This window comes from Dermacentor albipictus, chromosome 1 (assembly GCF_038994185.2).
Source record: "Dermacentor albipictus isolate Rhodes 1998 colony chromosome 1, USDA_Dalb.pri_finalv2, whole genome shotgun sequence".
Classification (NCBI taxonomy): domain Eukaryota; kingdom Metazoa; phylum Arthropoda; class Arachnida; order Ixodida; family Ixodidae; genus Dermacentor; species Dermacentor albipictus.
This window is the reverse complement of record NC_091821.1, coordinates 206,953,997-206,976,431: the sequence shown is the minus strand read 5'-3', so window position 1 is coordinate 206,976,431 and position 22,435 is coordinate 206,953,997. Positions and strand designations below refer to the sequence as shown.

Sequence of the window (22,435 nt, the reverse complement as noted above, 5' to 3'; positions counted from 1 at the left end):
AAGCAAGCAGAATGTGCTCCATCAGATGAGCGCGAGATCACCCATTCGTTCTTTAGGGGAACCGATGCAACGCCCTAACCCATAGACTGCTAGCGGCCGCCGACATCGTTATGTACAGCTTTCCTGCACGGCCCTTCTGCATCGGTGGAAACGACGCGGGTGATTTGCGCCGCGTTTCGTCGTCTTAAGTCCCCTCGGCACCACACGACACGACGGACTTACAGACCGCTACGCAGAGCAGCACAAGCGAGAGAACTGGGGAAGGAAATAACAAGGATTATGCACTCGCACACAAACAAGATCGGAAGCAAGGGTCACAGAATGCACCAGCATTCGTATTTCTTTCTTTTTCTTTGCTATAAATCACGACTGTAAGGTGAACGCCAACAATTCTTTTTTATGTCCTTTTATAAACGTCATCGAGAAAAATCAACATCTCGTATTTTTGGCGGTTCAGGCCAAGTCAACGTGTAAATACAACAACGCGGAGTCGGGTGAACGACACGTACTACGCAGAGCACAATCGCCAAATTCTCAGTAGGCTTTCTGTGAGGCGTATAGGTCACAAACAAGCGCAGTGCGATGGCGCACATTTTGCTGGCTGACGGCAAAGGAAATGCATTGAGTGGTGTACATATATGTGCATCCCATGCTATATCAGCTGACTGCGTGTCCACTTTAGACGGACTCATAATAAGGCGTTTGAGTACTGTAACTGATATTACTTTGGGTCAACAATGCTCGCGCTACAGCTTCTTCTTTTTTGCCCCTGAAAATGCAGTGCGGATCACTAAATTGCGTCGCATAAATTATACATTACTATTACGTGGTCATGGATGGGTCGAAACGCGAAAGTGCCTGCATTTGGTATCTCACGGCGAATTCGACGCGTCGTTCTCGATGAGCTATGCTTGAATCCTCGAGCCAGCACTCGAGTCACGTTCGGATTTCCCAAACCCATAATCTACCCGAGGAATGTACTACGCTCGGCGGTGGATCGAAGTGGGGGATACCGAACGCTGCCGGCAGAACGCGACGGGCTCAAAACGTTTGGCTTGAATCCCTGTCTAGACGGCGAAGCAAGCTCCCCAGAATGAGATGGTCCGAAACCAGTAGTGCAAGAAGCGAACCTACTCGGAAGAGGCGAGCCAAAGAAAGAAAAAAAGAAAGAAAGAAGGGAGGTAGGGAGGGAAGAAACAAAGAAAAAAGAAAGAAGTGGACACAGAGAGAGGAATAGGGAAAGAAATAAAGAAATAAAGGAAGATAGAAACAAACAAAGAAATAAATAAAATAAATTTTCTCAGCATCGGCCAGTGCAATTCAATTTAGGGTTGCTCAGGGGGCAGGGTGTCCTAGACAGAGGAAGAAACCTTGACTCAGAGCCCTGCTGTAGATGTTTCAATAGTGTTTTGTCATTGCTGTACCGCTATTTTTTTGTGCTGTTGCTTTTAGCTTGACGAAGATATTGGGAGAGCCGGCCCTTTCACTGGCCAAACTTTCCACATTTCACAGCTAACCCAGAAAAAAAAAAAGAAGCTGTAACTCGTTTTCTGGCACGATTAGTGCCCACTGCTGCCGGCTACCACGCTGCCGCCGTTAACTGTTATGCCGGCAAGTTACGCTATCCTTGCGGAGCGCACTGCCACAGAGTTGCAACCCATCAGCCTATACTGGCTGCACGCTTCATTGTTTAATGTCCCGTTAGGGGACCGTCTTCGATAACAGCAATTAAGGCGCGACGCATGCCCACCGCGCGCGTCTTTTTCAAAGCACCATGTGTGTGCAATCGGGACCGACGCACAAGGAAACTTTTTTGTCTTTCTGCGCCTAGAGGAGGTGAAGACGGTGCATATACTGCAGCGGTGGAAGCACGTGGTCAACCGAGATCCAACCGAGCGACGAAGAGACAACCCGAGACGGCGTGCGCGGCACTCGCACAGTTCGAAAAAAAACAAACAAACTAGATCAGCGCTTTGAGCGGTCGCAGTTACACGCACGCGAAAGTTTGCTTCGAGCGGCAGCGCGCACTGTGGGCGGGCACGCCACAGGGCGGCCAGCAGGGACAGAGGCGCGCGGCCACGTCGACTGCGGCGCCCGCGGATCGAGAGTCTTGCCCGCCGCTCCCGTGCCAGAAGCCTCGTGCGCGGCTAAGCACGCCGCGGTGTGCAATAAGCGACTGTTGCATCGCAAGTGAACGCGCCAACACAGTGGCGCTGCGGGATGCAGAGTGCAACTGGACTCCTCATGCACGTACAGGGTCGCGCCGGGCCGGTCCACGCAGGCTGATCGCAGTGGGGCGGTGCGAGGGTGTCCAGGAGTAGCAGGGAAGAGAGAGAGCGAGCCAGATGACAGCCTCGGTTCTCTCTCCGTGCGGCAACAATCCGCGGCTGTCGCGCGGCCAGTTCCGGCGGCTTCTCCCAAGCGTTTCTACCAGGGGTGAGCAGCGCAGCTTGCTGTGCACGGGACGGGGGGTGAGGGTGAGGGAGCAAGCAGAGCAGTCACACGTGCTGGCCCGTGTCACGGGAGGCGCGGCAGCATTCAGAATATGAGAGGCGCGCTCGCGAACCGGCCGTTGCAAATCGCCTGCGTTTGATCCACCCCTGGTTGACTCTGCGAGATACTGTTCCTCATATTTTCGTTAAAAAAATTTTTTTTTCGGGGATAACTTGCTTCCTTATTTAACTTCATTCCAGAGACGTCTCGTTCTCCTTGTTGAAACATGCTTACTCCCGCATGTGCGTAACCAGAAATAAACGTATACGTTCACTCGCAAGGCTGGAATGAAATATCGGACAAGCGGAGTACTTTCTAAAAGTGGAATTCCCAGCACCTCTCTTCTTTCTTAAAGCGCTCCCAAGTTGCAGCGCAGGCTTCTCTACTCTAGATCTTCAAGAGACGTGCGAATTAATTCGTCACGGAACCACTTTTTAAACAGAATCAAGAATAGAGCACGCCGTCAAAAAAAAAGTAACAAGAAACAAGAAAAAGACACCCGCGCTGCGCAGTGTTCATTCGTGCCAAGCTGCTTTTCCAGCGACTTTTTGCGTTGGCGACGTCCTCGTCACGGCATGCGTCCATTCCGCTCCCAGTCGCGGGACCACGTATATTGTCCGCAAAAAGGAGTATGGGTCCGCAAAATTACTGTAAAACCTTGAGCTGCACGTATACTGCTACGGCTTTTACAACCGCGTGACAACCCCCCTTCCCCTCCCCCGTGGAGGTCTGGTGCTTCTCTGTGTACGCATAGCATTTCGGCGCCCGCGCAATTTGTAACTCCGTAAATCACTTAGGCCGGGCGCACCTAAAGGAAGTCAGCGATATGCTCATATACAACAGCAACGCTCACTAAGCACGCTTGGCTGCATTGGCATGCATTGGAACTGAGAAATACCGATTTAGCGAAGACAACGCTGCATTGACTTTGCGCTCGAGACGATTCGAACATTTTCTACTGTCGACGAACAACGCAAAGCTCATCCTGGAGGCTTCAGGCTGAGGCTTCCTGTTGTTCGCTCACTGTTGATCACTTCGAGTCTCCGCCGAACTGTTTTTGTCTTGTCCGCACATAACAAGTATGTGTTGGCATGGACTCATTCCTTAGTAAAACACGCAAGACATGGCCTTATCCGTGCCCGTCTATGTGCCAGCCAGACAAAGACAATTTGTGCGTATATATATATATATATATATATATATATATATATATATATATATATATATATATATATATATAGGGTATAGGGTTGCTGGTCGGTAAATGGTGTCTGCTAAACTATACTGGTAATCTAGAAAAAAAAATAAAGAACCGTGCGCTAGATCAGAGCTTTCACAGGTGGGCTGCGATCCTTGGTTTATCGCCGATTACTGTTAATTGTAATCGTCGCCTAATTTCTGCGGAATAGGCATAGCAGCTCGCACGCGTAGACTTTAAAGAAGCTGCACGATAGCAGTGAACATGTAGGACAATCGCTGGATGGAAATTTGACAACAACAGTGTCTAACAATTAAGAGAGCAACGCTTTTCTTAATTATGATATATTTTACTCGGATCATGAGATTAAACTGCGTTGCAAGAATCTATGAGCTGGCGGAGGCAGAAGGCAATTTGAGGGCAATTCGAGACAATCCCCTGTGTATCTTTGCATTTTTGAAATCCTTGATCAGAAGAAAATATGTTCGCGAGGCCGTAAGAAGGCTGGCGTGTTGATATATGTTCTTATATTCGAAATTAGCGAAAATGTGTTTCCTATCTCCTATAAAACAAGGTAACCATTCTACTATGTGTGCTAAATGCACGCCAGAAGTGCGACAGAGTTGAACTTTATAGTCAACTCAGGAAAAAATAAAAATAAATAAAAATAATAGAAAACAGCAGTATGTTCTGAAATTCTGCCTTTAATTAGCTGTATTTAGGGCCCTTGACGAGATTAGAGAGGCTACGTTTTAGAAGACCTTTAACTTGGCAAAGTTACACCTATTCGAGAATTTCTAATGCACTCGAAGCGGTATTTGGAAGACGGAGACATTTATAGTACAGTCAATGAGCGAGAACAAAGGCACGACACACCTTGTCATACTCGTCTGCCGACAAGCGCCCTCTTGCCGAGATGGCGGACTGTGTCTCCGTTTCCCACGATCGCTTCGAAGTAATTGCGGGCAAACTGCCCCGCTTGTATTCTTTCAATAGCCTGTCGCACTGGGATGCGCACATATGTGTCGCGTGCAAACCCCGGCGCGAGCAGTCCTGCCTCCGCACATATAGGTGGGCCATATAGGGTGCGGTGTAGAATCGAGTGATCTCACGCTACAAGCGCAGTCAGGTCCGCGTCCTTGTCATTCTGATTCGACAGCTTCACGCACCAGCTCAGAAGTGCAAATGGCCTGTAAGGGGGTGCCGAAGGGGACAGCTTGCTGCGCACGGCACACAGCGGCGCCTCCCGAATGGACCGAAGCTCAATCCTCGTGCCCTCGAGAGGGCCCCGCGAGGAGGCCCATGGGCGCCGTTGGTTCCTCGTTCCCACAGCCCGGCTGGGGAGGCCGACCGAACTCGACGGTGCCGCTGTGCACGTGCTGGCGACGTCAGCTAAGGGAGGCGTAGGGTCACTCCACAATTTCCAATGCACGAGGAAACGGGCCCTGCTTCTTAGCGGAAGCTTGGAGAGTCGCGATGCAAGACTGAAGAGACATGGGCTGCAGTGTTTCATCAGCACCTCTCAGTCTGTGCACTTGCTGAGAGCTCAGCTGGACGGTGGGCGAGGGACGTCGGGCGCCGGTTCGGGGACTCGCGCAGCGCCGGCGCGAAGCAGGCGCGCCCGTGACGCGCCAAACGGATGAAGCGCTTAGCACGAAGCGCAGGGGGAAAGCGGTCCGTCTACCAATCAACTCTGATTCGTTGGTGCGCACTCTGGCGCGGCAGCTGCCGCAGAGTGAATGCATAAAAGGAGCTGGACCTGACTGCGCCCGTCGCTTGGCATGAGCAGAACGCCCTCCTCTTTCCTCTCTAAACGGGATTGAAGTATACTTCTACCTCTGCAGCCTTTTTCTACAAAGCTGGCTCCGACACGCGTAAATCCAAATATCATAACGAAACGTTTTTTTAATCGAATTCCTGCCATTTGAGAGCGAGATTCGCTCGCGGTCTTCTGTTTCATTATATCCTGAAGCCTAATACTACCAACAACGTCCTGTCGCGTTGGGGTTCGCTTACAAGCCTAACTACGCATAGCTTGTATTAGAGATATGTCCCAAGTAAAAGTGAACACAGTTTAAAAAAAGCAGATGACATTAATTTAGTGGGAGCGACATCTTGCTGCGCTGGTAACATTTTGGGCTGGTTATTGCGAATAACTGAGTTCATTATTGAGATTAATTTGCCAAATAACATCTAGATTCATCAACTAAATCAAAGGAGGTCGTGGAGGGTGTTAAAGGGACAACCGATTGTAGTGTCCTGATGACGGAAACTTTTACCAACTTGCTTTAATAGACCAGAAAAGAAAGGCGTTGCTCTCCCCCTTCTGCCTCCTACGTTAAGGGCCAGATTGACAGTTAGCTTATCGAATAAAGTTTGTCCGGGTGCTCGCAGCCAAGCGACTAAGTTGCGTTGCCGCTTCATTAAAGGTGGCATCCGCATCAAGGCAAAGCAAACACTCCGAGCAGAAAGCTCACAACGGGCGCCGTCCTCCGACCCAGTGAGAAAGGCTTTCGCTCGACTTCGGGGAGGAGCGATAGAGGACGAGGAGCGAAATGGGGGCAGCACTGGCGCAGCCAAGGACACTGTTTGGCTGTCAAGAACACTCTCCGATCCGTTCGACAAATCCCTGTTCAAAGCACCATTCGAAGAGAGAGAAGCGGGGCTCGTATTCACAGAGATGTTTGTACGCTGAAGCGGTTTGGTAAAACAGGCGCGGGTCGATCATCACAGCGAACATAACATTTGGCGAAGGCGTCTGGCCAAAGACAGGGTTGTTCTTACGAACGATAAAAAATTGTTAATTAGGCGCCAGGTTACGAGCAGACTGGAAACACTCCTTCAAATAAAGTATTGGCTAAGTTACTGGGATGGGATTCACGAAGCTTTTCGTTTCATTACCGAAGGCTGATAGCCTTCGGTAATGATATGTCCCACATAACTATTGACTGGCACAAATGCTTTTAGCGTAAGAACTCTTTTTTGCGAACAAGGGCCACGGGTCGCAGACGACTGAAATGAGCACTGCACGTTCCGTGGCGAATGGCGTCGGCATCGTAATGAACAACTAGAACTGCGACCTTTTTCGTTTAAGATGTCGTCTTGATTCACAGCCGTCAGGTAGCATGGTGGACAAGTCAAACGCACATTGTGCAATTAACGTAAGAATGTGACAATCGGAGGATTGTGATTTGGCATTGTGAGAATCGTGTCCCATTTCCGTTACCGTCCCGGCCACCTGCCAGGTCTGTGCGCGCTAGCTAATCCTGGCAGATGCGGCGCGGATCAGCAAGTGCGCGCTAAGCTAGAATGGTAACTAATGTTGCGATGTCGGCTTGTTTATGCATGTCTTTTTGGAACACCAGTGTAGTGCACACAGGCGAGGACAGTAGAATGCAAATGGCCTTCAACGCGTCTGCATATCCATGTGCCCCGTATTGTGTTCGTCTGTATCCGCTGCACTAGTATTCCAATAGAACGGTGACGTCAGCAATGATACGGTTCCAAAGCGGTAAAGTGCGACCAGTTGCGTCATGCTACACTGTAATACGGTGTGCTTTAAGACTCTAAAAGTGTCATCGATGCCGTTTTATTTTATTCGGAAACGAACCTCACCGTGCGGTTAACTGTTTCGTCTGCCGATTGCAATACGTGCAAGACAACGGATTACCGCATTACCGTATGCCTGGGGGCGTTCCCGTATGGCAGTACGGCGATGGTAAAACGCTCTAATCATGCTGCTCGATTAGTCGTGCGACACCCCACTGTTTGTGAGTGAAACCCAATGGAATCATCACTTGACTTACACATAAGCCAATATACTAGTTTTCTTTTTCGTTCCTATAACGTTCGAACAGACCCGTTCGCGTTTCGTTCGTCCGCCATAATAGACTGACTAACCGCGAATTTTCTCAGGCGTTGTAAAGTTAGACTGCTGGTCAGCCGGCGCGGGAAAGGATAGATTGACATACGTACTCGAGAAACAACCCTTCATTCTGTATACAAGATATACTGTATTTGGGCGGGTGAAATGTAACGCCATTCGTTTTTCTAAAGCTTACAGTTATACTCTGCCGTGAATCCTGCGCGGAGAAGTAGTTGCAGCGCGTTAGTCAAATCCGCCATGTTCCCGCCGGAGATCGAGCACGGAAAATGGCTCTGACCGCGAGCGAACTGGCGGTGTCGTGCGGAAATACAATTCGATCCCCACCTGCCGCACAAGAAAGCTTTCCAGCAGCAGGCAGGCTATGTGCAGCGAGAGAAGCGTTTCTGTGCAAGATATCGGTATGAAAAAAAAATGTTTAAAAATGGTTTTAATGCCAGCTCAGCACGTGCGTCGTCCTTCTTGGATTGCTGTGTGCAAGCGGCCGACCACAAGCACAGTGCTGAAACAGTTTGCAACAACCACGTCGACTACATGTCATTTAAACCAACACACGCTATAACGAATGAGCTGATACATGACTAAAAGCTCGGGTAAAAGCTTTTTTCGCCTTTAAAGTGCCGGGATAGTAGCACCTGAAACATGCGCTGGCTTAGTGGAGGCATTGTGCTTGGTGGAGTTGTCATATATATGTCTACTAGAGTACAGGAGAGCACCTCTATTTAGCATGTCATATTGCAGGTTGCGGGCGGGATTCACAATCTCCGAAAATGTGCGAGTGACAGGGGCGACATCCGGCACAACCGGTGCAAGTAAGCCCTATTGCTAGTTCAGTACAGGCTGAAAAATTCGCCTTGTCGTGCCTCCCGTCCCCCTCCTCCAGCTGCGATTGAGGAAGCTGAGAGTGAATCCCACTGTACACCGTGGCTGTCATTTTGTTCTGTTTTTGATCGACGTTTTCGACGTTTGTCGAGTTATTGGCTCTCTCTGTGAGGAAATTTGGGGCGCACAGATCGGCTGATGGCCACGAAGCCAAGTAGAAATTCCTTCTGCATACAAAAATAGATCAACTTTGGTCTATACACAGGCACGCTAACCGTGCAACAGGTGCTAAAGTACGTCTCATGCACTCCAGGTGGCGTCAACTTGAAATGTAACGAAACGGGCTGCCAGCCGTAATGGTTGCTATATGAAAAAAGCTCGCGTGTACATTGATCATTCATAAAGTCCGTGCTATTGAAACCACATTCAAGAACGATGAAGGAACTGCGAAGTCACGAAGGAGGCATGCGTCAACTTGATGCAGGATTAAATTTTTCTAGTGAGTATTGAATGGAAGTATACGCCATCCCTCAGTTCACTGCCATTATATAGACCACGCACATCTCCCGCCAAAAGATGACCAACATTATGTTAGAACACCTCATTTCGGGAGTTCAGGAATAGTTTCGCTCGAGGAAATGGCTGGTCGGTCGCCGCAAAGACGATACCTAAGCGTATTTCTCTTTATACGTGTATATACAGGGGAGGTAGGGCAAGCCTCTAATACATTCGTGCGAAAAAAAAAAAACGCTGGTGTTACGAATTCCCGCTATTCGAAAACGTGTTGTGGCACAGTTTTCTGTGCAGGATGAACCAGTGCATTGAACAGAAACCATTCGTGGTCTTCTTTTTGCGCTTCGTCTGGATTATTTCTTGTAAAATTTGAAAACAATGTCGCTGCGATATTCTGCAACTTTTTGGAACGCACGGCAATATTCTGTAACGTAAACAGAACGGGCGCTGGCAGGTTACAGACTACATCACTTTTCCAAACGGATGCACCATCCTGACCTTTGGCGTTATGTTTTTTTTTGCGTATAGTAACTGTTCGCACTGTTCAATTTATGCCTGGATCATAGTAGTGCACCCAATTAGCTCCACAGAGACTAAGTGATGACAAAGCTTCCACTTTCGCTGGCGTGCAGCTGTTGCATTGTCACGGTTGATTTCTTCTTTAGAAGCCTTTTAATGATACATATTCAGCCTATATATCAAGAAGTGCTCTGCGCAGGTACACACAATACATAACGCAATGCCTATAATGCGCAGAAACTTAGACGGTGTTTGTGCGTAGCCCGTCATGCGTCTTCCTTGTTCCATTTTTGTGGGACGATAGCAGGGAGGTTATGAATGATCGTAATTGTACAGAAGGGATGCTTTCGGGGGTGAGCGGCACGGTGCTTATAGTAAATGCAACGCGATGCATGCCTCCGGCTTTCTCAACCGTGCCTCTACACGTGCAATGTGTTGCAGGAAAGCCTAAACGAACGTCAAATGTTCTGTACAGTATGTATAGCCGAGCTACAAACCTCCGTGGAATGCCTTCTGGAAAGCGTATATGGTCGTACATTTCATGCGAGCAATCCTGGTTGTGAACGACGAATATTAATTTTTTTTGTAGCGCTAGCTCACGTTTTTTTGTTTTTGTTTGTTTTGGACCTCGGTATCGTTTGCATCGTTCTAGTAATGACAAGTTGAGAATGAGGCATAGAAGGGAGAACAGAGTGCGTGCGACAAGCCAGTGGCGGTAGTTGCCGCCGTCGGGAAGCAGAGGAAGGTCGCCGTGCTGACACGGCCACCGGAGGAGCGGTACACCCGCTAACACGTACTCATGCTAAACAGAGGCTCGTGCAAGCGCACAGGCACCTTGGGAGGTTTGCCTGCCGTCTGCCGGCACTCGCATCGACAAGAGCAGTCACGGCATGTCGCGCCCTCGCACACTAATCGCCTGGCACAAGCCACGGAAGTTCTACATGGACAAGGCATAGAAGGAATCGAGCAATGCCCCAACGCGGGCTTGCGAAGCTTCCACACCACGGAGGCAAACAAGGGGTGCACGCCGGAGCTGCCTCGCCGGGCGGATGCGCTCCCGCAGGGTGCGCTGCACCCGGCAGCCCTACGCTCTAGGCCGGCCGTGTGTGGGCCGCCCCGGGTGACCAGCGGTGGCGGACGTACCTGGCCGCTGCCGGCGTCACCGCATGCTGGCGGCCACGCTGTGCTTGTGGTACGCGTGTCGGCCCACGAGCCGGCAGTGGCACTGGCGCGCGGGCCCGCCGTCGCGGCCGCCGGCCGACAGTCCGAATCTCGAGAAGCGCACCTGGCTGTTGCAGTAGACGTCGTCGTACGGCGCCCCGTCGCATGGGCTGCTCAGGCTCGGAAGCGGGATCGCCCTGCGTAGCGCGCGACGCGTCGCTCGTCACAGGACGACGAGGATCCAAGCGCGTCGGGAACACGTGGTTCGCTGGAACACGGTGCGCAGTTTTGCCCCGCGTGGGGATTAGACCCGGTTCCCTGGCGCATGATGGAATAAAGCTTAGCGACAAGATACCAGTGCTCTTTGATATACAGACAGAGCCACCCGCGAAAGCCCGTTGTCTCAAACGCCTAGTGCACGTCTGCATGCTTCATTTCATTCCTAAATAAGAAAACAAAATCACCGGGAATAAACCTCGCTTCGTTCGTCACGTCTTGCTCAAACATCGTGCGTCGTGACGTAAAAAGAAAGAAAGAAAGAAAGGAAGAAAGCCTTGTCAGATTTGCGCTTGCGCGATGTTTATGCAAGATCTCAAGCCGGGCCTCACGTACACACCCTTTTTTTTGCGCTAAAACGGTTCGTAAGAGCATATTCCAGCGAATCGCGCTGTCATACTTAATATTAGCGAAGGTACGTGGCCGGGCTATATGAGGAACAGCGCTTACGAACAGCGAACAATTTTATGAATTTGGCCGCCGATTATCAGGGAAGCAGCATTCAAGACAAACAAGCCACTGCGCCCAGCAAAAAGACATTCTCAGTTCCTGCGGAACTTTGCAGCGCTCGTGCACCGCGTCGAGCAGCGCCGGCATCGCTGACATTGAAGCCGTCGCTGGGCTAACATTAACGTTCATACCAGCACTTATAACCTCAGAAAAATATCTTCCAATGATTATATATGAGCATATAAATTATCTTCCAACGTAAGTGTTTCTTTTAAAGGAGCCGTTGTTAGTTTGCATAATGGCAACGTTTTAGTTTCCGGGCAAACATGTAAAACCACGAGTAGCGCAAATTCGATAATTCGCAACGACGCTAGAAGAACTCATACACTTCCAGAATTTCTCCAGCACGTTCCTTTTATAGACGCACTTTCCACCGGCCAAATTTTGTTTGAAAGAAATACGCCGCAGAGCTGCAAATCGCAATTAACAGGAGCCCGTATCCACAAAAAGCATTCACGCTGTAGATTTATTTGTAAGAGTAGCTTCAAACAAATCGTGGCGGTGGACGTGTAGTTAGCGAAGGCGGCCGGTCAATGCGGCAAGGAGCTAAACGACAGCTCTACAAACCCGGGGGCCCCGTGATCAAGGAGCGAACAGACCATCACGCGCTTTGAAGCCGAGCATTCTAACCACATGCGAACGGCCGCTGTTCGCGCAAAGAAATGGCAGCTGACAAACAGTGATGGTTAGCTACCGCGGGCTCGTCTCTCTGGCGTCCTCCCACAGCGCCCAGACGCGTTCCAATTGCGTTGCATGTAATTTTTGTTCACTCGTCTTGGTCCCAGCACACAGGAGACTATAACGAGCATGACGGCACTCGTAATTCAGGTGTGGTCTGCGGCATGCGCTACAGGACTGTTTGACTGGAGATCTATAATTATTTATGAATCAATCCGCAGCACGTCTGTGTAAGGCATTCGAGCATCGTGGCAGACACGTCTTAACTCGCGGTAACGCGCTCGCAACGCCAAGCAGAGCACATTCTGGGAAAGAAACACGCACACGCAGCCACTGCACTCGCGTTACGAGCATGCGCATTCAGCGATGCACTTTCGCGCCCGCTGAACTCTGCTGAAAACGACGTCGTAATTAAAGCATACAAATCTTCCACTCTTCGGCTCACCTTGAGAGCATGTGTCGTAGTACCATGATTTCAAGTTTTCATCAGCCCATGATATAAAAGTGTTGAGAAAGCTTCGAAAAAAAGGTTAATCAAGTGTCGCTGCTACAGAACACAAGGTCTACGTACACGGTGGCTCAAAGAATTCGATGATGAAATGCCTATATCTATTTTGTCTCTTTGTCTCTTCTTCATGTTCATTATTCCCTCATTTCGTATCTTATTTTTATTGCATTTAATTCGCAATTACGTCGAACCTGTCTATTCTTTATTCTCGACTCTTGGTTAAACCCCCATATTTTTTTTTTTGCCAACACGTCCGGTGGGCCGATCCCGGAGATGTGCAGTCTGTGGTGCAATGCGGTAAACCTTCGGCTATATTGGCGCTAATTACGCCCTTACCATTAATTTTGCCCACTCTGCGACTAATCCTTACCTCTTGTGGGCACCACCGGAACCGCCTTCGAGAAACCATTGTATCGCGCGATACCTGCTCAGTACAAGCAAACTCACGCAATTTCCCAAAAGTGTCCCATACGGCGGCTTCGCCTCAGCATGGCTATATCTACGGCGATGCATCCTTTACAGGATTATATTGCGATGCGGTTCATTTTTTACTATGTTGGGGCTAGACATGTACCTATAGGCCCCGACTTCTAGGGGCTCCGAGCCCGAGCCCCCTCTGAAGCTTTCCGGAGGGGGGGGGGGCGCAGAGAGCCGCCCCTCCTAAAGTGTCATTACCAGAGTTCTGTCACTCGCATTACTTGAGGTTTCTTTTGAGTTGCCTCTTACTTCTCACTTAAAATTTTATTGTGGCTAAAAGCTTACTGCATCATTGTTGGAGTGGACGTGCACGGCTTCTAATTTATACTTTTGTTTTATTTCTGCAAATCCTTTAATACTTTAACAATTTACATGAAGGAAGATTACATCACCTAGAGACGCCATATTCTTGGTGGTGCGAGAGGACTCAGGCTGTGAAACTGTCTCCCACTATGAGGTCTTCGAAATCCTCATATAAAGCCGCCACTTCAGTGAAGAATTCCTCGAGGTCTTCGAGGTATATGTATATACGGGATTCGGACAGCTGGTCGGACCCCAGCGGCCCCCGGAAAAATGAAAACTTTCTGCTTATGCCTGTGTAACTTTACCAATCCTGCGACTAATTGTAGCTCCTTGTCTTGTTAAGACCTACATTTTGATACCGCTTGCTACTCACTGCGAGGACGCCCCGAAGGCTCAAAAGGTGTTTCTCTTTTTGAAGTCGTTACCCAGCTGCGTCAAACCCCTGTAAAGTCAGCTAAGAAAACGTTGGCTTCAAAAAAAAAAAGAAAAGAAAAAGAAAGAAAGAAGACGATGTGAGTGTTTTTTATACTCACTCAAAAAGTATCCAAACAATGTAGTAGCAAAGGCAAAAGCCCCCGACGAGTATTATTCCTATTATCATGCTGAACAGCATTGGAACTCGTCGCTCCTGAAACAGAAGAAAAAGACAGTGAAACGACAACTGCTATCTCGGGAACAAGTAGGCACTGAACTGCTTTCAAAATTTCTGACACGGGGAACGAACACCACTGACCTCGTTCAGGGAGTCGTCCCAGTACTTATTGCAGGTGAGGTACGAGCAGATGTTATTGTTGAGCTCATCTGGAGGAAATGTAATAAAATTAGCACTTGTATTTGTGCTCTGCGCGAGTAAAACAGAAGCTTTCTTTTTTGTGTAATTGTGGGAAAGGGAAAAAAAGGCTACACTATCAACATCCATCACTCAATTCACGTTTCGGAAGTATGAGTATTTTATAAGCATAATGGCGACTGACCTTCAATGTCTTGGAAATCCTTGACCGAAAGAACGGAAAGCAGTCCAATGACGCACTGCTGTACGACGATCTGAAAAAAGAGTGTCGGGGAGAATGCTACAAAGTTCGTGTCACAATGGTAAAATTTGAGGCAAGCTTTTTGCACATAGATCACTGCGGATGATTCTGTACGAATATAGTTGACGAGCGCAGCTCGAAGTGACACAGCTGGCTCACACACACACACACACACAAAAAGAAATCTGTTACGCTAGAATGGTCTGCAAGCCAAATTCCATCCGCATATTATATTGACCACAAATAAAGACGGGGACAGCGGAAGAGAACACAAGGAGAACACGAGAAGTAGCGATGCTTTGTTTAGAATCGGCTCTCCGCAAGTCATGTGTGCACAGGATGCAGCTTGCCTTTGACTATCAGATTCCCCGTCTTAAGGCGGCAGGGGTCCCTGACTCGATGGTAACACCAGTGGTGGAAACCTTCCTGCAGAAGGTAAAAGGTTCTAGGAGCAAAGCAAGGGTGAGGACGACTAATATGACTGCAAGACCTGAAGTGGTACCGTATATTCACAGGGCCACTCACAACCTAAGGAAGGTGGCAGGCAGGTTTGGATTCCCCCTTGTCTTTTCAGCCCCTTTTAAGCTGGCGCGGCTCTGCCGTGATCCTAAAGAAAATCAAGGCTGTGGCAAGAACCATACCAAGCCGTATGCAAAATGCAATGTAGGAGTCGTGTACGAAATCCCCCGGCGTGTGGCAAGTCCTACATAGGGCAGACGGTGCCTAAATGATCGAGCCAGGGAACATGAACAAAAGTTAACGAAAGATGAATTGGCGCACTTGCCTGCGCACTGCAATGCCTTCCCCTGTGCACCACTTTTCAAGGAGATAAAGATTCTGGGGAGAAGCGAGGACCAGACTGCGCGCGAACTGATGGAGACATAACACATAAAAAAGAAAGGCCAAGACTGTGTTAGTGACACTTTCATTAGGTTGTTTCAATCGGAAATAGATTTTTTTGATAATTGGTTGCGCCGCTAGGCTGATGAGTGCCCTTGCTTGCTGCGTTCTGCGCATGTTCTATTTGTCTATATATGCCCACGGGTTGCAGTGAATAAACTAGTTGAAATTTACCGCCCGTGTCGTTTTTGTGTTCTCTTCCGCTGTCCCTGTCTTTATTTGCGGTGAGTATGATACGCAGTAAACACCAACTAGGCCAAAATGAAGTCCTGAAATTCCATACGATATACGGATGCCGGACATATCATTAGAGGAAGGCGGCCGGCCAATCACAAGGAGCCCTTGCGAACGAAAGGCTGTGTGACTTCAGCCCTTGGTTCGTGCTGGTGACTCGTGAGAGAGGTCTTATTAGTCGCAAACGGGGTAAGCAACTGTATGACGAGCGCTTTGTCCCAGAGGAGAGCTTTGTGAGTTCCATCTACGTTCCCAGCAAAGGACGGCCATCGGTATCAGGAATTATTGCACTCCAGCGGGTTTTGAAGTAGTGACGTTTCGGTATAAAATCGGGTGCTCCAAGCATTGCGCCATGGTAGTTCCATCCATGTGACGTATACCTGTGCATGTGCAGCTCGAGGTGAATGTAGCGAGGTAATTTGGCGCGCGACTTTGAGCCTGCGTCGTGGAAATAAAAAAGGCTCAAGGTCGGGGTTTTCGGGCATTGAAACTCTATGCTCTCATTAACCTGGTCTAACGTCCCAAATCGACACGCGCTATATGAGGAATGGCCGTAGCGTTAGGCTCGCGGCTTATCCGAACATTTGGCACACACGCGTTCGGCGCGACCTCACAACGCTCACATGCCGCGGCAGTCGAACGCATACAGCGCTGCCCACGCTCCGCCACGGCTGAGCGGAGCGTGACGGTGCACGTATATTCTTGGCTTATTTGTCGTTTCACAGCCAAGCTGACTGCGCGTCGCCGGCGTCTCTGGGAGACGCGCTTGTTAACAAAGCGAAATCGATACAGTGCTCTGCAGACGCCTAAGCGCGTGAAATGTGAGCGTAACTGGGACGTTCCGCTAGAAACGTGCATTCAAAGCGCGCTACGCGAGCGTTCTTGCATACCGGCCGCGTCAGAACGGTGCCCTTCGCGGTTGAGAACCGAACCTACGACTTCGTGCTCAGCAGTAAAGACCCGTTGCCACCGAGCAACCACGGCGGGTCGGACGCCGTGCGGCGACAGTGGAAGCGCAGATCTCCTCTCCCGTGGGCGGCATGATTCGTCGTGCGATGAACAATAAACGCGAAGCACTTGTTGGGGAGAACGTTAGAGAACGGGAAGTCTTTGCGCACCGTAACGTGGTCTCAGCGCATCTTAAAATACATTCTTGTATAACTTTTCCAGTGGGTGCGTGCAATAAATGATTGTTATTATGATTATGAGCGCGTTTATCAAAGAAAAGGCGGTTTCCCATCGACCATCCTCTTTACACCTCGTTTGTTTTCAAAACTGACGAGTCTGGTGCTATTTATCTGCTCAGTGTAACCTTGTGATCACAGACCGAGCAAATAATGGAGGACACTACGCGAAGAGGCGTTTGTAGTCCGTAGAATAACTACTTCCATGAAAAAAATTAAGAAGGTACCATCTGAAGGATAATGTCAAAATAGCATGCGGAAAAGAGTTGGGTGAGAGTTTACGCGAACAGTTCACAAAGCTTCACAAGACGTATCTCCGTGCAATAAATCCAAACTACGGAGTTAAGTAGCATGGCTAGCCCATCGAACGTCGAAAACAGTGCACGTCACATGAAGAATATGCGCGAGCTGTGTGCTACATGTGTCACAAAGAAGAGAAAAAAGGAGGTGAGGTTGATCAGATGAACGACACGCTTGTTACCCTGCCCCGGGGGAGAGGAGACAAAGAGAACAAAATAGAGAAAAAGGGGAGAGAGAAAAAAATCACTGACTGCGTGCACACGTGGAGGCACACAAATGGCCCGTTCTGTACCGGCGACGCAAAGCAGTCTTGACTGCCGTTGGTTTAACGCTGTCCAGAGAGGAAGGTGACGATCAGAATATAGTGCGGACAGTATACCATATCTACACTGGCGGTAATGGCTTTGCACAATGCCTTTAGCGATGCAACCGTGTGCAACGTTGTCTTCTGCCTACGCTCTCATTTCACCTTTTGCAGTTGGCAACAGTGTATAACTGCACCCTAGGGGCACTTATAGAAAGTTGGTTTGGCTATACTCAATGTCGCAGTGGGATGCTTAACAGCCACCAATATAGGAAGTAGCATGAAGTTTGTACTAATTTCCTGATTCAGAGAGAGAGAGAGAGCGCATTTTTATCTGGTTGAGTTGCCGATATTAGGTTCATGTTTGCACTGTAAGAATCTAGCGCTAATTATTTGCTGCTGAGAGCCATAAGCCACTAGGCGCGTTTGCGTGCCATCGACAACAGCAAGAGAGAGAGAGAGAGAGAATAACGTGGTGTTGTAACGACAGGTGCTTATATGTATCCAACTTCTTTAGGCTGCGTTTCATGCACATTTAACGCCATAAACTACGCCCAGAGCTTTGACAAGGGCTAAGTGGCTCGTTGATATAAAACTGATTATAAGCGACTCCGCATAAATTTTACAGGAGACGGGCATTATAATGGCTTCAGTTATATACCGCGGACCGGGCTAGTGTATGCAATTTCTCAATACAGGTAAGTGAATATGGATACTAAAGAAACAAACGAATCTGATACACAGAGAAGGTACTGATGAAATTGACTTAAACGGGACAAATACGGGACATATGAAAAAAACGCATTAAAATAAGAAGATCAAAAGTACCAGACACCGAAGGGTGTAGCTGTGACCTTGCGCAACGGCTGGTGATTCATTAAGACAAGATGATCGTCCTGTAAAACATTGGGAGGCTACATAGCACGACCCACCGGAGTAGAAACGTGAACGCGGTCGCCTTCGAATCCACAGGTCCAGCCACGCAATGCCGAAGAGCTCTGACTGCGTAATTCAGTGCTTAGCCGCGGAGCATCGCAGGCGCACGTACCCGGCATTTTTGGTGCAGGGCGCTCATGTGCTTCTGGTCGCAGGAGCAGCGCGGATGGTCGGCGGGCGGCTCGCCGCAGCGGCCGCCAGGCGCCACCTCCTTGGGCTTGTCGGGCTGCAGGGCGGTCGCGACGGCCGATCCAGCGGCCGACGCTCGCTCGGCGGCCGCCAGCCGGGGACCCAGGACATCGCAACGCAGGATGTCGCAGTAGTCGGCCAAGCACACCCCCCGGTCGGCCTGCGCCAGCCCGTTAACAAAGAAAGGACTGCGTTTTCCGGATTTGTCTGTATGTATAGTATACTCGACGTTATTCTCTAACAGCGTCCATTCTGTAGCAGAACTGATAGTTGGGCGAGTTGGTACGAATTCATAGTAAAATATTCTTGCGCGCACAATTGACAAGGACAAAGCGCTCGTGTGTCCCCTTCGCTGTGTCCTTGTCAATTGTGCGCGCAAGAATATTTCACAGTGTGTCCCCTTCACTGTGTCCTTGTCAATTGTGCGCGCAAGAATATTTTACTATGAGCGTCCATTCTGTAGTTATCGCTTTTCACGGACCGCTTATCTATCGGATATTATGCACGCACAATGCAAGACACAGAGAAGATGGCAGTCGCGGTTCCTCGGCGGCACGACGATTGCAGTTTACCGCGCGGAATGTAATGCCGAAAACAAGATTGCGGCGCATCATAGGAACTGCGACCGAAAACTGCGTCGTTTCACTGTCTCGCGGTGCGGTGCGGGCAGTCTCGCTAGTAGCCACGTACTGTACGTTAACGCTGTATATGCGACGTAAACAATCGCAATAATTGATCACAAGCACGAGGCCGCGTGAAAGCCGGACGAGGAATTTCGTCCACTCCGGTCCAAAGTCGTTTGAGTGTATTGGCACACTGCGAAAGCTCCACCGCACACCGCTACGACGGCTGTGCCTCCTGCCAGCTTATCGCGTGCTGGCTAAGCCGCGCCAGTATATGTGCGACGAAGCTTTCCTTTTTTTTTTTAAAGCTCGCTCGAGAAAAGCTGGCACGTGGCCAACGAGAGTGTCGGCGTCACCTTGGGGGGCAGGTTGGGCGCGTGCTCCTCGTCCCAATGGCTGGTGAGCTTCTCGTGGCAGAAGAAGGAGCGGCCGCACATGGGGCAGTTCCAGCTGGGCTGCGGCTGCGGCTCGGCGGTCGGCGCCTCGTCCGCCATCAGGCCGGCCGGCCACCAGAACAGGTCATGGCTCGGGTGCAGCGGGCACTCGGGCCCCAGCGAGACGCGGTATCGCTGAAGCACGGCTGTCACCTTGCGGCGCACCAGCTGGCGCGCCACGCGTGACTGTGCCCGCGAACAGGGCTGCACGCGCGGCGACGACGGCCCATTCCAGCCCACGTGCGACAGGAGCAGCAGGATCACCACCTGCGCTCCAGTGGCATGCCGCACTCAGGGGGGGACGCGTGCTCTCAATGATGTGCCGTGCCCGAGAAGGTCGCGGTGCACGGAGGCAATAGGGTGCGGGCACTGATCGCTGACTGCGGCGGGGTGGGTCGTGGCCTACGCGCTCATCTGACGGCCTTAGCTGCATTCGTCGCTGCCGTTGTTTTATTACCGAGCACGCAGTGCTCTCAGCTGTGAACACTTGAAGTACACAACCATCAGAATGCACCCCATACGCAACAGTAATATCCCTTAAAAACAAAGGTTACGGCGCTAAGCAGACGAGGATGAAGTGAGACACAAGCGACATAAACGACACATCCGTATATGTCGTTCGTGTCTCACTTCGTCCTCGTCTGCCTAGCGCCGTAGCCTTTGTTTTTAAGTAATGAACCAACTGGCTCAGCAACAAGTTTTAGTAATACCCCACCGTTGTAAATGTAATGAAGTGGTTCAAGAGCTCAGTTAACCAATTTGTGCTTAAGTGCAACAATTATTTGTTATATTTACGAGACTAGGATTAACTGTATCGCTGACAAATGAACAATCTTACATTCATGTCGCTTCCAATACTTTCTTCCTTTCTTTCTTTCTTTCTTTCTTTCTTTCTTTCTTTCTTTCTTTCTTTCTTTCTTTCTTTCTTTCTTTCTTTCTTTCTTTCTTTCTTTCTTTCTTTCTTTCTTTCTTTCTTTCTTTCGTTTTGCACCACTGCGAATGAAGCGCGGTTTTAAGTACTGCACGGCTTTCTTAAACACAAATAGTGCTTAATTTTCTTTCCGAACGGCCAAAACATCGTTCAACAGGAATCATCATTGAGCATGCACACAATAGTGAAGTTTCATAGACAGCACCATCACGTCGATCACTACAGTAAATGCAAAACACAGTCGTGAAACAAGTTTGAGGTCTTTGCATTGCTTCACTACTGTTGTTTCTGCGATCAAAAACGCCTACTTACTGTATCGCTAACAACTACTTACTTGAGTGCATCACCGGAAAGAAATGGCGTATAAAAGCTGTGCAAGGGCGAAACGACAGATTCTCCAAACTGATATTGGGCCGTGAGCCCACTGAGGCTCATGCTTACGCAGTTTATCTATGAAGCTTTCAGCCTGAAGCGCCTTAGTGAATTAGGAATAAGTAGCATGTTGTTAGCATTATTACGTGTGAGCTGAAGTTATCAGCTGACTCTATGGCGAAAGTTGTTGTGCTTGGAATACATGCACGAGGGAAGTGCAGGTAAACGTGCCCAGCTCGAATACTGAGCTCCATTATTTCTCGTTATGTAGGCCCCGTGCCACAACGCACGACATTTGCTAAATGTTGTCGATAGCTCACAATAAAATACAAGTCACGTGAGAAATACCGCAGGCCGGTCTTTCAGGCATGTTCTAACCCGACCCCCAGCAGACCGTTACGATCAGCAAGCTTCTACACCCGCGCCCTTAAATAATTAGGTTCGGCTTCTTCACAGATATACTCTTTTTGAGGAGAGGTTAACCTAACGGGGTCGTCTCGCAACGCCACACCGCAGGTCGATACTCGAGTTCATACAAACGCCAAGATTAGGCTCAGTGTTTCGAAAGACCACTGCATCGACGTTTGAGGCAAGGTGCCGTGTGGCGGGTCTCCCAGACAAAATCAGACGCTTTGTCACGAGTACATATTACCGTAGAACTACACCAAAATGCAACGCGGCGCACATTTCAAATCGGCATTACAGGGCATCGCTGAAGTAGCTTTAAAAAGAAGCTCAATTGGGTCGTCCTAGTCTTGCGCGTCAGTCTTGGCTACACGCACCATAGCAGCAGAACGATGCAGGGAGCCTCCGACAGGAGATCCAACGAACGGTCACAGGTGAACGTGAAGTACGTTTGGGGACCGTATTCTCGCCACACAGCGTGCTGTTTCGAGCGACAGCGCGGGCCCGTCGGAAGCGCTCAGTCCCGGCGCTGCCGTCGCGCTCGCAGTTAGGAGGGGTGGGGGGCGCCGCCCGGAGCTGCCATGACGCGCGCACACGGTTGTTGGTAAACAAGCGGTGGCCCGGCGGGGGACCCTCGCAGGAGCGCCACTGGCCACGGAAGCGAGCGCGGCCACTTACCTCGACGCAGAGGTAGCTGCGATACATTTATTTTCACATCTAGGCCCTCGCAGCGTCGCGTGCTTGCGGCAGGTCCGGTCGGGCCCAGGGTGCGAGCGCGCCTCCGTGGTTGCCGGCCGCCATCTTGGCTGCACTGGAAGAGGGTCGATAGCGGCCGGGGCCCAATTAATCGACGGCAACTCTCTGGGCCCACGGCTCCCACTGCGCGCGCTCGAGCACTTTCGATCGCCGGCCGCACAGCGCCGCCCTGCTGGGCGCTCGTCAAAAAAGGGCGCGCAAGAGGGCGGCAGCACCGTCCCGTGCAGCTTTACCGTCCCGCCGCGGGAACTGCGCCGCATTCTGGGCCACGTCAACAGGTCGCTCGCGTTCCAGATACGGCGCCGAGCAGTGATCTCGTGCCGCCGCGCGATCCCCTCGGGAGCTGCCATAACGCGCGAGTAATTCGTGTGAAAGTCTGCGTACTCGTTGCCTCGTTGCCTCCACTTTGCTCTTTCGCTGGGCACACCTGAAAGTTGCTTAGATGTTTAATTTGCGTGATCACGTCTTCTAAACGATGAGTTCCCTCTCGGCTGT

At 50.1% G+C, this 22,435-nt stretch overlaps 1 protein-coding gene across 1 annotated transcript; it reads right to left on the bottom strand.

Moving 5' to 3' along the window:
- Positions 1-377: 377 nt before the first annotated feature.
- LOC135896715 (uncharacterized) lies at positions 378-22,036 on the bottom strand. The gene is made up of 8 exons (XM_065425204.1): positions 21,863-22,036; positions 19,399-19,743; positions 18,343-18,579; positions 14,316-14,385; positions 14,075-14,142; positions 13,875-13,969; positions 10,572-10,786; positions 378-2,453 (listed from the first exon to the last, which is right to left on the bottom strand). The coding sequence occupies exons 1-7, from the start codon at positions 21,887-21,889 to the stop codon at positions 10,588-10,590; spliced, it is 1,041 nt and encodes a 346-aa protein (XP_065281276.1). The 5' UTR covers positions 21,890-22,036; the 3' UTR covers positions 378-2,453; positions 10,572-10,587.
- Positions 22,037-22,435: the final 399 nt, after the last annotated feature.

Coding starts and splice junctions, on each gene's coding strand:
- LOC135896715 (XM_065425204.1), bottom strand. CDS start 21,889: ATGTATCGCAGCTACCTCTGCGTCGAG. Junction 19,744..21,862: donor GCAGCTACCTCTGCGTCGAG/GTAAGTGGCCGC, acceptor ACTGGAGCGCAG/GTGGTGATCCTGCTGCTCCT. Junction 13,970..14,074: donor GGGACGACTCCCTGAACGAG/GTCAGTGGTGTT, acceptor CTTCTGTTTCAG/GAGCGACGAGTTCCAATGCT.